The sequence below is a fragment of the Cryptotermes secundus genome, unplaced genomic scaffold (genome assembly GCF_002891405.2).
Source record: "Cryptotermes secundus unplaced genomic scaffold, Csec_1.0 scaffold403, whole genome shotgun sequence".
NCBI lineage: Eukaryota > Metazoa > Arthropoda > Insecta > Blattodea > Kalotermitidae > Cryptotermes > Cryptotermes secundus.
In genome coordinates this window covers 128,938-147,471 of record NW_019739948.1, presented here as the reverse complement: position 1 = coordinate 147,471, position 18,534 = coordinate 128,938, and the positions used below count along the sequence as shown (strand labels likewise).

General features: G+C 44.6%; 1 protein-coding gene across 1 annotated transcript in view; it reads left to right on the top strand.

Annotated features, from left to right (window-relative positions):
- Nucleotides 1-332: 332 nt before the first annotated feature.
- LOC111872097 (carbonic anhydrase 1) overlaps nt 333-18,534 on the top strand; it is a 132,815-nt gene continuing 114,613 nt past the window's right edge. The window contains exon 1 of the mRNA XM_023865649.2: nt 333-726. Within this exon, the coding sequence (XP_023721417.1) occupies nt 699-726 (28 nt within the window). The 5' untranslated portion in view covers nt 333-698. The remainder of the gene's footprint in view (nt 727-18,534) is intronic.

Sequence of the window (18,534 nt, the reverse complement as noted above, 5' to 3'; positions counted from 1 at the left end):
GGGCGACTGTCAACATTGTGTACCTAGTTCCACCATATCAAGTTCCGTATTTTGGGTGGTAAGATGAATGCTTGGGGCCTGACGCAATTGAGTTGCCCCGAGTGATAAGGTTGACAGCACATTCAACGTGGTCATCTCTCAAACACGCCTCCGCACACTCACAACCTCACAACGCTCACAACTCTAGTGGTAAAGTAGTGTATGAAGTTCTTTGGCACTTGCACACGGAATGGAAGAGTTCGCGCACGCGCAATGCAATCAATTCAACTCCCCCCTTCTCCCGCCTAACCCAAGAACATCAGCAAGAAACTTTTACCACAGTTTTGCTGGCAGTGACGTGCTGAGGTCCTTGCGTGTGAGTGTGTCTGCTTGTCTGTCTGTCCCTGTGTTCCAGACGCACATGTCTAGTTCATCCACAGGTGGTTTCTCCATGAGTTGGGGGAGGGGCAAATTTTCTTGCTTTGTATTTGGAGAAATTAAAGGGGGTAGCCCTTGATAGTCTGTGACGTTTAGGGTCACGTGGACTCCCTCCCAACCTCCCCTCTTTCGAGTACCGCCTATCTATTATGCATGTGGATATGCATGATAAGTGTATATAAGAGAGACTGTCCGACGATCCCTCGTCTTCATTGAACTTCAAAGTTCGGCGTAGCACGTGGTGGACTTTCTTGCACGCGTCCTTCCGGACAGTAACCGCTATGGAGTGGGGATACGCTGAGAGCAACGGTGAGTGCCAGGCTGCTGGGCCCCCCAAAATGTTCTATCGCCAGTTTGTAACACTGGGCAATCTTTAAAATTAGGATTTGATTACCGATATTATATCTAGAATTATTTTATCCTTCGCCTGCAACGACTTTTGGCCCCAGTGTAAGGTTTGTTTATCAGCGGTTCCATGTATGCGCCAGTTACCAAACATCCCCCATTTAACTGTAGGCCATGGAGCGTATAGTGAGATGACAAAATCGGATGAGGATTCGAAAGGAGGCGTTTATATTTTGTTTGATGGTATTATACCGACGTGAGCCTTTAGGATCTGAAGGAAACCACGGAAGGTTTTCAGTGCTAACCCGTATCTCGTCTGAGATTCAAGGCCGAGTTATTCTGGGTACACATCTGTACAGTTACCGCTACACCACCCTACTTGAGGACAGCCACTCAAACCTCCATGAGCCTAATCATTTCGCTACACTCAACATAAATCGCTGTAACTTGTTAAAAAGACTGCTGCAGTAATGTACAAGGTTACTACGTGTACATAGGGTTTGCGATAGAATTCTAATGCTCGAAAAAGTTAGCGTTATTCAGTTAAATTGCGGTTGTTTTAAAATTTTAATTAAAGATAATCACCCTGCTATACTCAGGTAGTTCTAAAGGGGGTAGTACTTGTGCTAGCTATGCTGACTAATTCCATAATAATCTTGCACCAGTTATCGGCCGCGCCATAGCTCAAGCGGTTAGTCGCTGGATTCCCACCGCGGCGGGTTCTATCCAGGGTGTGGTCAAGTGGGATTTGTGGTGGACAAAGTGGCGCTGGGGCAGGTTTTCTCCGAGTACTTCGGTTTCCCCTGCCAATCTTCATTCCACCAATTGCTACACAATGCCGGTCACGGTAGCCGAGCGGTCTAAGGCTCGCTTGGAAACCGGGATCGTGGGTTCGAATCCCACTCAGGGCATGGATGTTTAGTTTGTGTGTGTGTTTTTCTGTGTTTGTATACAGGTAGAGACCTTGCGACGAGCTGATCACCCGCCCAAGGAGTCCTACCGAATGTGTAAGATCTAGAAAAACCGAAGTGAACGGAGAAGTTCATGGAGGTAGGCCCATTGGGGCTGTAGTGCCAAGGTGGAAAAAAAAAAATGCTCCACAATCACCCTCGCCTATCATCTGGGGCTGATACAATAGGCCAGAATTGGCCGCAGTACAAGGGACTTAGTCCCACCCCACTAGCAATAAAAAATATATTTAATAGAATGTTTAATAGAATCAGCAATTCAAAATATCTGACAGTTGCAGTTTAGAGACTGAAGTTTGTCTAAATGACTTAAAAGTACAGTTCATGCCTCACAAAGAGACACGTTTGTTTCAAGTGGTTTTTTCAGTTTTAGGGAAACAATCGCTTATTGTGAGAAGCCCACAACTTGCGACGGACTGATACCCCATCCAGGGAGACCTACCGTCTGTGTATAGCATCAAGAAACTGAAAAGGCGGCCAAGGCCAATAAAGGGCTGGAGAGCCATAGATGGAGAGATATGAAGCCCAAAAATACATTCTGTGGATAGAGGGCAGAGAGTTATTATGTTAAAACAGGCGTTACATATAGAACCTCACTTACCTACTCACTCATGGAGCTGAGCCCCAATTCGACCCAAGTCGAATTCCGTTAAGCATTTTTTATTCTTATACTTTTAATATGTACACATTTGATTATGAAAATGTTCCCATATAGTGAATATTTGACGAAATAAAAGTAAACTCCGTGGCTTGAATCCGCAAGTGAACTATACCGACCTAGCGACCGCCGCTTGTCAGCGAAGTTAGTGCCAACTTTAGCGGATAGATGGTGTCGCGTGCTCAGCGTAACGGATCCCCACGGCCGTTAATTTCGGTTTTCTAGACCAGAGCCGATTTTTCCTTAAAATAGCTCTTCAATTATCCTCACCAGGCTGAGTGGACCCCGTTCCAGACACACTATACTTCTCAAAATATCTGAACGCCGGGAATCGAACCCGGTACCTCTGAATCTGTAGCCAGGGACTCTGGCCACAGACCACACAGGCGGTAATTTTACGAAATACGAGGAAAAAAAGATTTCTGACTCTGCAGTCTGATGTCCGTAGCATGGCTGATTAACCTTACGATAGTCTGTTTGCATCGTAACATGACCACTATCTGTCTATCTATGGCTCTACACCCCTTTGTTGGACCTTGGCCGCTTTTTCAGTTTCTTAATCTATACACAGTCGGTTCAACTCCTTGGACGGGGCATAAGCCCGTCTCAAGGCCGATACCTACACACAGAATAACACGAACACAGAATAAACGCACACAGACATCCATGCCCTGAGTGGGATTTGAACCCACGGTCCCAGCATTTGAGCGGGCGAAGACGGTTCATGCTTAGACCGCGCGGCCAGCCACTGTGATCGGCAGTACGGTCACTGAGTTAAACAAAATAACGAAGAACACATGAAATTGTGTGTTCTGTAGCTTTCCGGCCCTATAAAGAATCAGCTTTGCAATTTACTTAATGAATGAGCTAAAATAATATTGGGTTTTAGAACTGCCACATTTTCTTATCCGATGTGGGTGAGTTTCATGTAATATTATTTTTTTATAGCTAGTTGGGTGGGACTAAGTCCCTTGTACTGCGGCCACTTCTGGCCTATTGTACCAGCCCCAGATGATAGGCGAGGGTGATTGTAGAGCAGTTGGTGAAATGAAGATTGGCAGGGGAAACCGAAGTACTCAGAGAAAACCAGCCCCAGCGCCACTTTCTCCACAACAAATCCCACTTGACCAGACCCGGGATCGAACCCGGGCCCCCGCGGTGGGAAGCCAGCGACTAACCACTTGAGCTATGGCGCGGCCCTTCATGTAATATTAAGTACTAATCAATCCTGTGAGATGAGAACGCACTGTCGACGTATGAACAGAACTGGTGACGCAAACGACAGTATTTCAATTAATTTGTTGACATGAAAACGATGTATTTTAATATTATAAATTAACAACCGCAATATCTCAGTCGATATCCGTTGAAAGTAAACCGACGTCTCGAGGAACATGTCACTTCCATCTTCAGGGTTGAAAGAAAGCAACCAGCGTGAAGCAGTGGGCTTTGATTGTCATGTGCTTCACGCTGGTTTCTTATTCTAAATTGAAGATGGAGGTGACGTGTTCCCCCGAAACGTCGGTTGACTTTAAATGGACTTCACGTCATTATATCCCAGAAGGTATAACACTTGATAACCATCGCTGTGATAACCTGAAATCCTACGACAGTTTATAAAGCCCTTCACCCTCCCTCTGGCACTATGTACTGTCCGTAGAACTTGGTGTGAATATTCTTTTAGGGGTTGCATATCTTCTCTGAAATGCTATTAGTAAACTTCGCGTATCAAACCACCTGTCTGTCTTCTGACCATAAATATTGCAGGTGTTACTGCACGAGTGTTGGCAAAGCTTATCTATTATAAACTTCACGCCATTGGAGACTGCCACGCCTGGGGACCTTAACTCCCTGACTTCAGAAGTTTCCGAGGTACGAACAAGGAGCCGTGAAGTTTTATATTTTGATAGATCCTTGCGGATTTAATTAAAATTGTTTTTTGATGAAAATTGTCAGTAATCATTATGAAAGTTTTATTCTGACGTCCTAAACACATTTCACTTTAATATTGCAGTCCTTCGGAACCAGGAACAGTGAGTCGTTGTAATGTTTGTTAAACTTTGGAGATTCTTTGCCCCATCGTATAGAGATTTTTCTAACTTTATTTTTACTTTAGGTAAATCACAATAAGCCGGTCACGGTAGCCGAGCGATGTACTGTCTTCGCTCGCTTGGAAACCGGGATCGTGGGTTCGAATCCCACTCAGGGCATGGATATTTGTGTGCGTTTTTCTGTGTTTGTGTACAGGTAGAGGCCTTGCGAGGAGCTGATCATCAGCCCAAAGAGTCCTACCGAATGTGTAAGATCTAGAAAAACCGAAGTGAACGGAGAAGTTCATGGAGGTAGGCCTAAGCCCACTGGGGCTGTAGTGCCAAGGAAAAAAAAATCACAATAAAATATGCAATTAATTTCTTTACAAATCCTGGCAAGAAATGACATAAGAAATGTGCAAAGTGGAATTCTCCGTTTCTTATTATCATAATTGTTAGATTACTTGAAGCCACGCTTGTCCTTGCAGATAACTCCACAATCATCATTCTCTGTCGTCCTAACCACAAATAATCCGCGGTAACAGCCTCTCTGGAGATTAAATACTCGTGGCAGAATTGTCTACGTCCTCTTTCCTTTACACGGAAGAGACGAATAGGAATTACAGATTAAAATTACACAAATTATCTCTGTTAATGCGCTTCCTAATGTTTCTGTTACCGTACCTGATGCTTTTTAAACATAGAATCAAAGTTTCGCAATACCGCCACCTTCGCAATACCAAGAACATTTACAGGGATTTCTGGGTGTGTTTATGCCACAGCCCGTATCTTGGTTTCTTCCGTTCAGTAGTTAGTACTGCCTAACAGACATTAGTTTGTTTTCTTTTACTTGTGGTTTATTTAACGACGCTCTCAGTATTTCAGACTCCGTGGCCTGTAGTCCGCAAGCGAACTATACCGACCGAGCGTCTGCTGCTTGTCAGCGAATGTAGTGCCAACTTTGGCGGATAGAGGGTGTCGCGTGGTCAACGCAACGAATCCCCACGGCCGTTAATCTCGGTTTTCTAGACCGGAGCCGCTATTTCCTTGAAGTTGCTCCTCAGTTGTCCTCACGAGGCTGAGTTGACCCCGTTCAAGACTCAATACTTCTCAGGAAATGTGGTAGCGCCGGGAATCGAACCCGGGACCTTTGAATCTGTAGCCAGGACTCTGACCACTAGAATTATTGAAGAACAGCGAACTTGAAAAGACTTGGAAGGAACCGATCTTGGCTTATTCGAGGTATTATCCCGGCGTTTGCCTGGAGGGACTGACGAAATCCACGAAAAGTCTCAGTCATAATGGCAAGTGTCCCGGCCGAGATGCTAATCGAACATCTCCGGAATAGAAAGCTAGAGGGTTACTGCTACAGCAGTCTATTCAGTACCTTGATGGCTGAAGAGGGGTATTACTACAGCCGAATTGATCTCGTATATGGCCACTTACAGAATGCCTGTTGCCCACTGCTCCACATTTTACAGCCAGAGTTAACGAAGAGAACTTCGTAACTCGCATTCCTAGCCAGATATGATTTGAATGATTAGATAGGCAGGGCATGTTGCACGCATGGCAGCGCGAAGATGAATGCATACGGGGTTTTGGTGGTAAAGCCACTGCTGTACTACTACTACTACTACTACTACTACTACTACTACTACTACTACTACTACAGTAGTAGTAGTAGTAGTAATGTGGTCATATTGCCTGTGTTTCTTTTGACTTTAAAGTTACCATATTGGATTTCAAGTTCCGACATGTAAGTACGGTATTGTCAGGAATATAACTGCATATGTATTGAAGTTTAACAGAATTTCAGAGAAAACATGCAGCGGTCGAAGAAAAAAATAAAAATGGAACATTAAGGATTTTTTGGCTTTACTGTTTAATGAATTTCAAGGCAGAAATAAGATTTTCCGTTTGTTCGAAGCTTCACAGAACAATAAGAGCATTTTAAATTGTGTTTTTCTCTTCATGGAAAGTAAATCCAGCCTGTCATATTAATTTTAAATCATAGCCAAGGAAATATCACAGAACGATAAACTGGTTTAAGTGCAACTGAAACGCAAGCCGCAATTCGTGTGTTGGTCTGAAACTTTGCTTGCGCATTCCAGCCATGGCTTCAGTAATGCGCCATTTCAGCGAACCACAAATAAATTGTGTTATTTTTTTTCATAGTCTTTCTCTTTGTAAGTGTAGCTATTAAGTCGAGTTTTGTTGAAGCATCCGCTTCGAAAATGTGGACGTGTAGAGAGCAGTGTACTTCAAAACAGAGCCCACGTTTCTGTCCCGAATAATTTAAGGACTGTTTATGAAAACATAGGTCAGTAAGAGAATATGAAATTAGAGACATTTATTATCGTTAAGAATTCTCAGTTAATTTTCCTTATACGAAGTTTTAGTTGAAATATATAGGTAGATTTGCTACCCTTCTGTAGTGTCTCAGAAGGAAACCCCTGTTCATTAATCTCACCTCATAGATCGAAGTTTGACTTTCTATCAGATGTAAAGTCTGATAATCTCCACCCCTTAATCATATCTTTAATGCAAGAATTTTATCCAACCACTTCTCCCTAATCTTTGGGATTAATAAATAGAATTTCTTCAACGCTTCAAATAAACAGTTAATACTGAGTTATGTTTTGTCCTTTTTGCCATGGTGAATGGAGAAGAGCTGCCATGTAACTTTACTTGAATTAAGTTTGAAATATTATCAGATTCTACCCCCGCGTGCTATATGTCTATTTTCTGAATCACAGCAACTTCAATTTTCTTTGCGCATCAAAATTCATAATTCCGTCAATCTTTAAACTTCCCCATGTTTAATTATATCGATGCTAAGAACGTAATGTTCAACGAAGTTTACTTCTTATGATACTGTGCTATGAATGCATATAGGATATTGATGGGAACGCCAGAAGTTAGGAAGACCAGGACATAGGTGGGAGGACAATATTGAAATTGATCTTAGAGAAATAGGATGCGATGGTATGGATTGGATTGATCTGGCTTAGAATAGAGACCAGTGGAGGGCTCTTGTGAACACGGTAATGAACCTTCGGGTTCCATAAAATGCTGGGAAATTCTTGAGTAGCTGCAGAATTGGCGGCTCCTCCAGAAGGGCTCAGCTCCATGAGTGAGTGCTGCACTACTATTTATGCCTTTCATAATATGGTTGCCTTATGGGAAAGTCGTGTCTCTCCGCCCATCCTCCGCGCCCATGCCTCATCAACTCAGTTTCTCTGAAAGCTGTTATTCTCACCGACATAAACCTGCATTTCCAGGCGAATTTCATTTTTGCGTGCTTGTAATGTCGCAGTTAGGGCGCTTCGTGTACCCATGGCGCGGCCCAGCTTGCAGTACTACGCAATTAAGTACGCCATGTTGTTTTCGTAAGTAGAAAAAGAACCCGATTTTGATTTTCGTGCTTCGTTTAAAAAAATGTAAACGCGATGAATTGTTTCTGGGGAGAGGACAGAAGAGCGGTTCTTTTGATGAATAAACCACGATATTTTCATTCAGCGGAACGGGAAATCACTCAACATTTAGTTCTTAAATATTTTATTCCTTCACTTGTCTTTATAAATTCTTCTTTGGAGGCCGCATTAGTTTTGAAAAAGGTTTCTGTGACGTATTCACTTTGAAGCCTCTGCAGTCGCGCTGAATTGACGTTGTCTGGAGAACTGCATAGAAGATTCAGTGACTTACACGTATTCTCTTTCGATGAATAAACAAAGAAACAAACATCGTGGCCTGTAGTCCGCAAGCGAACTATATCGACCTATTCTGTGGTCTAGTGATCAGAGTTCCTGGCTACAAATCCGGAGGTCCCGGGTTAGATTCCCGGCGCTACCAGATTTTCTGAGAAGAAGTGGGTCTGGAACGGGGTCCACTGAGCCTCGTGATGATAATTGAGGAGCTATTTCAAGCTCCGGTCTAGAAAACTGAAATTAACGGCCGTGGGGACCCGTTGTGCTGACCACGCGACACCCTCTATCCGCTAAAGTTGGCACTAACTCCGCCGAGAAGCGGCGGTCGCTCGGTCTCTCTGTTCACTTCGAACCGTGGTTTGCTTGATGCTATGGACTTCACTGCATAGTGGTTGGAACTCGTTCATATTTTGGAAGCCCCGTGTTTGATGCGTTGTCTGTTTCGTGGTCTTCCTCAGTTTTTCCAGTTTACTGCTTGGATATTACCTGAAATTGGACCACTGTCGGTTCTTCCGTGTCCTTCAGAATTAAACATTTATGATAATCCTACAATTCGACGCTATGTACTCTATGTATTTAATATAGTGTCGTTAAATAAACTAAGATACATATAGCAATAAATAGTTTACTTCATCCTTCTGGGGAGCCCCTTCAAAGCTTGTGCAGTTGTTATAATCCTTTTACATAGCCATGTTTTTTGCGCCACACTTTTGAAATTGTTAAAAGAGTATTTCATTCATTTAACGTCTCTATGTACGATAAAGTTTTAATGACGCAGTGTTAGATTACCGTAACACAGTGCGCCGACAGGGCGCTGCACACGTTGGTTTCACGTACTGCTAGTTCTTGCTGTGCATGGATCTGCCAACAGTAGTCTCTCCGTCGCTAGCTGTATTGATGTAATGAGAAGTGATAATTAGGACACCTTGAAAGTTTTGGTCTGTCAGTAGGGTACTAGATGTTGATTTGTGATTGGATTGTGGTTAAGCCGAGCCCCCAGCGCTTTACATAAATAAATGGATTCGGGGGCATAGGCTTTCTTTTCCATGCTCAAGTAATATAGGAGATTCAGCAGTGGAATGCTTTGTTTCATCCATGGCCTGTAGTCCGCAAGCGAACTATATGGGCAGAGCGACCGCCGCTTATCAGCGAAGTTAGTGCCAACTTTAACTGATAGAGGGTGTCGTGTGGTCAGCACAACGGATTCCCAAGGCCGTTAATCTCGGTTTTCTAGACCGGAGCCGCTATTTCCTTGAAATAGCTCCTCAGTTATCCTCACGAGGCTGAGTATACTTTGTTTCATAAAAGGTAAAATTCTCCCTGTGCTTAACAAATTAGGCGCTACGCCACGGAGACGTATGGGGGAGTGGATGTATAGATCCACGTTCTCTTGACCTCAACACTAGTTGGAAGTGAGTGGTCAGCTTCACGCCCCTGCCGCTTTATGCCCGGCGAAAGAGCCCCGGTACCCATTGGATAGGAGTTTGGGTGGGCCCCAGAGCCGGTCTGGACGACACGGAGAATTGAAAATTCTTGGCCGCACCGAGATTCGAACTCCGTCCACTTGGTCGTCCAGCCCGTAGAAAATAGCTATACAGACTGCGCAGTGCTGTTCATTTAATTGGTCGAGAATCCTGGAAATGGAACTGTGGTCCTACGGATGGCTCGAAGAAGGAACTCAATTTAAGCTTGTGCTAAGAAATTCCGGAAATTCGTTCGCATTCTGCAAACAATCGTCACGGTATTAATGTATTATAAACGGCTTTCACTTGTTAATTAGGCTTGTTTGTGTTTAAAAAGTGTTGGATCTGCATTCATGGTGACAATGCACCTTGAAACTTGGGCAGTCCTTAGTATTCATCACGGTGTGACTTCATTCTCACGGAAGTGGACCAATATGCCAGCTCGCGAACTTTCTATTGCTCTTAGCAGAACAATCTACACTTCGTTTGCAGGAAGCAAGGGCTTCCCACATAAGTCAAGAAAGGGGTTTTAAATTTATATATTAACTAGTGTTTGCTAGGTAACAAGACAAGAACTTTACGCGGGATTCAGTCGTTTACTGCACTATCACTTTTTACACTCGCAAATGCAATTATTCTCAACTTGTAACGTGGTCAGACTTCTCCGCTTCATTATATATTTACTTGCACCGCTGATCTGCTCGGAGCTCAACTGTCCTTGGTCCCTTGTCAGATAAGAACTCTTCTGTTCTACTCGGATAAGAACTCTCTTCTTCTAAAGTCGAATACAAACTCTACTAGTCTCTGGCCGACGCTGGACTGTTATGACGTGCACTCGGACTGAATAGGGAACACGTTGTCGATGGGTTAATTTGGCCGCTGCTACGCAACTAACGTCTCAAACAATTCATTTGTAACGGTGGAAACCCCCCGCTGTTAGACTTTCATTTCTGGGGCAACGATTTCCTAAAGCCGTTGTATAGCAATGGATGCGTTCAGATTCCCATGCTTTCTCCCTAATTCCTTTCAGTTCTACATGTTATGGAATGACATGTAAAAGCCAGTATGAAACACCGTGTCTTACGAATAGCAAGCAGGGAATCGTGAAATGTGCCCTTTATATAGTATTTTTTTATTGCCAGTGGGGTAGGACTAAGTCCCTTGTTCTGCGACCACTTCTGGCCTATTGTAGCAGCCCCAGATGATAGGTGAGGGTGATTGTGGAGCAATTGGTGGAATGAAGATTAGCAGGTGAAACCGAAGTACTCGGAGAAAACCCGCCCCAGCGCCACTTTGTCCACCACAAATCCCACTTGACCAGACCGCCGCGGTAGGAAGCCAGCAACTAACCGCTTGAGCTATGGCGCGGCCTTTGTATAGTATACTACAACACATCGTGATACAAAAATATTGTCACGTGTCCGAGGTTCCGTGACGAATAATACCGGGTTGTGGATTGGATGATTGGATTTGCTGGCACTTCTATTGCAGTCTTTCTTAATTACATTCGAGTATACCGGCTCTCAATCAACAGCTGCCTAAGACTCTCTCCATTCCTTACTGGACTACGAGTGTCTTTTCTTCTGCTGCGACTGACTTGGTTCTGATTTACGGATCGGTCACTTCTTCAGCCTGCGGAACTACAGGAATGCACTTTTTGGCCAGAAATTCACGAACTGATAACACTGTGTGTGCGTGTGTGCGCGCGCGCGTTGTGATGAAGCTCGAAGGATCAAAGCATCTGCTTTTTCCATTCGAACTCACATTACCCTCTTTCGCCGAATGTCCAGGGCTTCAAGATAATATTTTTGATTCACTGTGACCCCAGACGGTACAAATTCCTGATGAACTACCGCACGAGAATCGGGAAGAATGATGCTCAAATCTTGTGTGACAATTTGGTGAACCGTACATTCCTTAATATTAAGTTTATCGGCGATGATTCGAATTGTCAAACGTCGACCTTGACGAATGAAAGCCCTCACACGGTCGACGTTTGTGCTTCGTTTCACAGAGGCGGGGCGTCCACATTGCGGTTCATTTTTCACCGTTCGTGCCTCCGAAATACATGAGCACGTGACACGGAAACATTACCAAGCGTTTCCTGAATCTTCTCATCGGTATCGGTGGCGTCCTGATTGCGTAACGCTGCTCGAGATGTTACTTCGCCATTTTGTGATGCAATAACAAGACATACATCTACACAAACCACAGCACAGTCACATGTATTCATACTAGCAAGTTCAAACTTCGGATGAAGGTAGAGGAGGGACGTAGCTATCATCTCGTAACGGTCTCGGCACCGCAGTATTGCCAGTTGTCGCACTGCAAGATGAATCGCGTTGCCAGAGGCGATAAACACAGACATAATAGCCTTATGTCTGCTAGGAGTATAATCCAATGAATCCCCTTTATTGTAACCAGGCAACATTTGCTGAAGATACAGCGAATGGAACCAGAAACTATATAATGCCTTGTGGGCAAGGCAGAGAAAATATTTTCTGTGGTGACATTCCCATGAGATTCAGAACGTAAACAGTTGGAGACGTAACGTCAGAGCGACGTCATTTCTGCTGCAGAGGTTATATGTTGCACGTGATATCTGTTGGTAGGGGCATGGGCGTTGGTAAGGGACACGCCAGTCTTATGCGGCCCCCTCCACATGTTTTCTTTGGAAAACATTAACATTGAAAAAATATTATTAACAAAAATTATAAGTATTTTGAAGGTGAGCATTTTCTCTTGAATACTCAAGGCTGCTCAATGAAAAGACTGTCATGCAGTGTAGAAGTAAGTCTGTAAGAAACTTGCGTGTTTTTCCTCTCTCGTGGAAACTGACCGTTCCTCTTCCACATGACCACCGGCTCTTCTGAGTGACTGTCGCAGATTTTGCCACGAAGAGCCCAATAAATCGCAGTGAAGACAGATTCCCCACTCTGGATCTGAGACTCGTGTCTCCTGAATACGTTTCAGTTCTGATGTAACTTAGCTCTCGGCACTTATGTTAAACGGCTGGACGAATAATTGTCCTAACCCATGTGGAAGCCTAATTACAGACTGCAGTCACAATAATCGGACCTCCTCTGTGGTCTAGGGACCAGAGTTCCTGGCTACAGATCCAGAGGTCTCGGGTTCGGTTCCCGGCGCTACCAGATTTTCTGAGAAGTAGTGGATCTGGAACGGGGTTCACTCAGCCTCGTGAGTATAATTGAGGAGCTATTTCAAGGAAATAGCGGCTGTGGTTTAAAAAACCTAGATAAACGGCCGTGGGGATCCGTTGCGCTGAGCACGCGACACACTCTATCCGCTAAATTTGGCACTAACTTCGCCGACAAGCGGCGGTCGCTCGGTCGGTATAGTTCGCTTGCGGACTCAAGCCACGGACTTTAGGTTTTGGTCACTATAATTATATGCATGCAAACAAATTTGGGGCTCGCGGTAGCGTATTTGGTTTAGGCACTATGCTACAAGCCGTAAAGTCGCGGGTTCGAGACCCGATGAGGTGGATTTTTTTAAAATTGGCCTAATCCTTCCAGTCACACTATAGCCCTGGAGTCGTCTCAGCCTGGGAGGCGCTCAGGGCTGCCAATCTTACCGCTACCTGTTAGCCTCGACGTCTTACAACCCTATTGGCCTTCACGGCCTGTTACAAGGAGAGGTTTACCTTTTATGCCTACAAATTTTGTAGGAAAATTTTTCAGTATATCGAACATTATAATTATGGTGATTGTATGAAATTTTGAGGAAGTGGAAATGTGCATGCTGGCGGTGATTGTGACGATAGGCGCGTGACTAAGTTGTGTACCTATTAATTTGCCCCAGCCTCTATATGGTCATGGAAACATTTAAAGGAAGTGTACAACTTCCTGCTTCTCTTATGGATCAGAAGCCCTCCTCAAGATCGGTCCTATGTCCTATGATGATCACATGAATGCGTTGCTATGCCAACGCGCGTGTCACAGTGTAATTGAAAAGCACGCATAAGTACGAGTCACTAATTGCAAGCTTCACCGACATGGCGACAGTAAGATTGGTCTGTACAGAACTTGCGTTATTTTGAATGAAATCAGTTTTGCTCCAAACCACAGGGATATTTTAAGAAATGACAAATTTTAAAGACTGCCTAAAAATGACGTTGGTTTATCCTCATTATTCCACAGCTGTAGTTTACAGTTGTAAAAAAAAGGTAAAGTTGTATCTATGTTTAAATAATTGAGCACTACGCCATGATGACGTATGGGGGAGTGGATGTATAGATCCACGTTTTCTTGACCTCGGTACTAATTGGAGGTGAGTGGTCAGCTTCACGCTCAGGCCGCTTTACCCCCGGTAAAAAGAGCCCCCTGTACCCATTGGATAGGGGGTTGAGTGGACCCCAGAGCCGATATGGACGACTTCGGGAAGTGAAAATGCTTGACCCTACCGGAACTCGAACTCCGAACCCTAGGCCGTCCAGCCCGTAAACAGTCGCTATACCGACTGAGCTATCCAGGCTCTCAGTATTACAATTGTACAATTGTTTATTTAATGTAAGTTGAATGTTTATATTTCATGTGTTATTGCAATTTCGTAGCGCTGTCTAACCGAGTAGGCTGGGTGCGGCGGTAATTCCCTGGGATTGCGATCAGGAGGTGCCCTCTTCTGTGTGGTTTCTCTCTAACATTAATCGGTTTGATTCCAAAAGGGTTCTGACCATGGTAGATGACACACAGAATTACTGGGGTTTTGCACTTTTTCCATCTTCCGGGTTTCTAGGTAATAGAGGACAGGACATTTCGGCAACTGGATCAGTTTCCGTCTTCAGGCGAGAAAGGAAGACATTGGAGTGATCACAATCCAGTGATTGAGATCAGCTCCTTCTAAGGGGCCCAACTGTGTAGTTGTGTTCCTTTGTCTCCTGAAGACGGAAACAGATCCAGTTTCCGAAACGCCGTGTCCTGTAATACCTAGAATTCCGGATGATGGGAAAAGTCCAAAACCCAGTAATTCTGTGGATTAATCGGTTTGTCAGTCCCCAAAACAATTTCTAGACAGTCTGGAGACAGTTACACAGTGCCACTACAGTGTGTATGGTTTTGTGTGCTTGTGTAATTGTTATCAGGATTACGGATGAAGTAATTAGCGAGTGCTGAACGGTGTAATATGGTGAACATCACGCTTAAACAAGAGGCATTCAGTAGTGTGTTATTTATGGTGAAGGTCGTCTGGTTTCTAGAAGGGAACAACGGAACTCTCTAGGAACTACGACAAGTCTAACCATCTTCCTGCACACTAAGTGTGAGAATAAAAGCTACTGCTTGTGGTCCCCATTCAATTTCGCCTAGCCAATCCACTCGGCCAGTAGCTTTCGCGCGCCTTCTCCCTGTCTACCGTTCTGACCGCAAAGAGAAGTTGGTGTAGCTTAGGTTGGCTCTACTGTCACACATCATGGCTGACTCAGTGCAGATCTTTGCCGCTCCCACGACAGAAGCAAGGAACTTCAAGGAACTGTTTGTTTATTTGTGATTTATTTGATGATGGTATCACCATTTCAGGCTACGAAGGGTACGGGAGGAAGCAGTCGTTGCTAATTTGAGGTAATATCACAGCATTTTACTAACCATCTAAAATACATACAGTTTGTAAAATTATTTCACATCATTTTACATTGACAATTTAATATTTTATTATTTTCTGCCGCTGAATTACCGCTATAGCGTTTCTTATAAAATTTATTAACAATTTTAGGTTTTCACGTCCGTGAAAATTTAGATCGAGGTCTCTGCCGTAAAGTCTCCTAGAAGTGACCAGTATTTCAGGGGAACTTGCTGCATGTGCCATCCTGCAGATGGAAGCATGGAACAAAACAAAGATTATGCAAAATGTTGGAAGATTTTATTGTGTTAACTCCTTGTGTCTGAAGATAGAAAGAACAGGTTCCATCGAAACGTTTGTAACATAATGAAACCATACGGTGTCATGTATAAGACGGCCGCAGTCTCATGTTGTTGTACTGCTGCGTACACTGTCAGTGCTCACACTAATCTGATACGGGGAACTACAGTCCATTCGCGGAGACGAGAGAGTCCTCGTAAATAAATGCACACGGTATCTCCTTCGCTCTTTGAATGAAATCATGCAGCGATCACGTGATGCGTGTACCGTTGCAGGGGCGTCCAAAGTTCACTCTTCAGTCTGAATGCAGGTTAACGTGCGTCCGAATGCAGTGAGTACACTGAAGTAACTGCGCACTTTGTCCACTCCTTGCTGTCAGCTGTGGCGACGCAGGGCTTGCTTTGTTTACGCTGACTGTCTCGTCTCCGCGAATGGACTATAGTCTCTGTCCGACCGTCACAGCATGAATGCAGACGTTAAATGTTCCTTTGAAACGTGTTAACCAATTCTTTCCAATAAAAGCCGAGCTTATTTGAAGAGTTTATCACGTTTGAGGTTTCTCACGTGATAGCTTATCGTCTCGTATTTTCATTTCTTGATAAATTGATGTATTTATTCAGGTGACAATCCAATTAATATGACAACAGTTGCTATTGTTTCCGACGGAGAATGCTTATTTACTGCAAAAACTGTCAGTGTTGACATGATACATGATCGCCAAGTCGGCTTGATTCCTGTTAATTATCCTTCACGAAGCCGAGTTGACATGTACAGGTGTAGCGATGTAATAACCTCTGTATATAAGGTCAAGGCTTGCTGTTGTCTCTGATGGTACGTCATGATATGTAGGCGGTCATATGCCCGTTCCGTTACAGTTGATAGCAGAGCACACGGGTCGGGAATTTGTTTGAGACTGTGAAGCTGCTTGCTCCGAGCAGGTGAAGGTCAGACATTTCATGGCTATGTTACGACGGCTATGGAAACGTTAGTGATGTACTACTATTGTGTTTCTACAGCCCTTTGTTGGGCCTTGGCCGCTTTTTCAGTTTCTTGATCCGATACACAGTCGGTCGGACTCCTTGGAAGGGGGATCAGCTCGTCGCAAGACCTCTACTTACACACAGAACAGCACAAACACACAATAAACTCACACAATACAGGCATCCATGCCGTCAGTGGGATTCGAACCCACGATCCCAACTTTTGAGCGAGAGAAATCAGTTCATGCCTTGGACCGCGCGGCTACTGTGATCTGCTATTAGTAGTATATGTAAAGTTGTCCCTGTGCTTAATTAATTAAGTACTACGCCATTAAGGCGTATGGAGGAATGGCTATATAGATCCACATTTTCTTGACCTAGGCACTGGTTGGAGGTGAGTGATCAGCTTCATGTCCCGACCGCTTTACTCCCGAGGAAAGAGCCCCCGGTACCCATGGATAGGAGGATGGGTGGACCCCAGAGCCGGTCTGGACGACTTGGAGAAGAGAGAATTCTTGACCCTACCGGGACTCGAACTCCGACCCCCCGGTCGTCCATCCCCGTAGCCAGTTGCTATACCGTCTGCGCTATTCCAGCTTCTGTTGTAGCTCAAGCGGTTAGTCGTTGGCTTCCCACCGCGGCGGCCCGGGTTCGATTCCGAGTCTGGTCAAGTGGGATTTGTGGTGGACAAAGTGGCGCTGGGGCAGGTTTTCTCCGAGTACTTCGGTTTCCCCTTCCAATCTTCATTCCACCAATTGCTCCACAATTACCCTCACCTATCATCTGGGACTGGTACAGTAGGCCAAAAGTGGCCGCAGTACAAGCGACTTAGTTCCACCCCACTAGCAATAAAAAATAGTGGTATAGTAAGATTATTTTAAGGATTCGGCTGACTTCGCAGAACATGGGACATTGACTACAGGGTCAGGTACACGGGTTTAAGGTGAAGAAATGACAGGCTATGCTACACGAGAGGCTCAAGTGAAACTCGTGACTTGCAGTTCAGTGAAATCGTGTTTTCATGGTGTGCTCAAAGCTACAGTGTACGAGGTATCTGTGGAAACTGTTGCTACTCCTATAGATTGATTTCGTAAAATTTTCCCATTGAAATTTGCAACTGCTTTTATACTAATGGAGGCGCACACTGTAGTGTGGGGGGTGGAGTCGAACTGGGTCCACTCGGCACGGCGGCCACGGATTGGCCTATTGTAGCCTGCCTCGGGTGATTATGATGATGGAAAATTTGGTGGAATGAAGATTGGCAGGGGAAACCGAAGTACTCGGAGAAAACCCGCCCCAGCGCTACTTTGTTCACCACAAATCCCATTTGACCAGAACCGGGATCGAGCCCGGGCCGCCGCGGTGGGAAGCCAGCGACTAACCGCTTGAGCTATGGCGCGACCCGGTAGCATAGTTAGTTGAGGCACTGTGCTACAAGCCAGCAGGTCGCGGCTTCGATTCCCGATGAGGTCATTGGATCTTTCAATGACCTAATCCTTCCAGCAGCACTATGGCCCTGGGGTCGACTCAGCCTCTAGCAGAAATGAGTACCAGGAATTTTCCTGGGTGGTAAAGGATGGCCGGCGCGTAAGGCTGACAACCTCACCGCCATCTATGAGCCGTTTATCTAAAAAATATGGGACCCTCGACGTTTCACAACCCTAGGGCCTTCATGGCCTGTTACAGGGATAGCTTTACTTTAAGTTACTTTATACTAATATTTAGACCTTGACGCTGATCATTCTGAGCCCCTATTTATTTGGATGATTACAGATGACCATGACATTTATTTCTAATTAATTCTCGGTAATTTTAATTTCAAAAGCCTTATGTTTCGATATTACCGGAAATGTATCGTGATCTATAATATCGTATTTCACTGTCTGGGACGTGCAATACGGTGTTTATATTGAAATTTTCTAGATTCTGGCAGAAACAAGAAGTCCGGAGTTATGACATTTACGATCGGTCGTAAATTTAGCTCGGGTACAGGGAACCGAAAGGACAGGTCAGAGCTTGTTACAATTGCCTGTGAATGAGGGCCAGTATGATTGGGTTGCCTCGTTCAAGCTTCCTACGGAAGATGGGATGA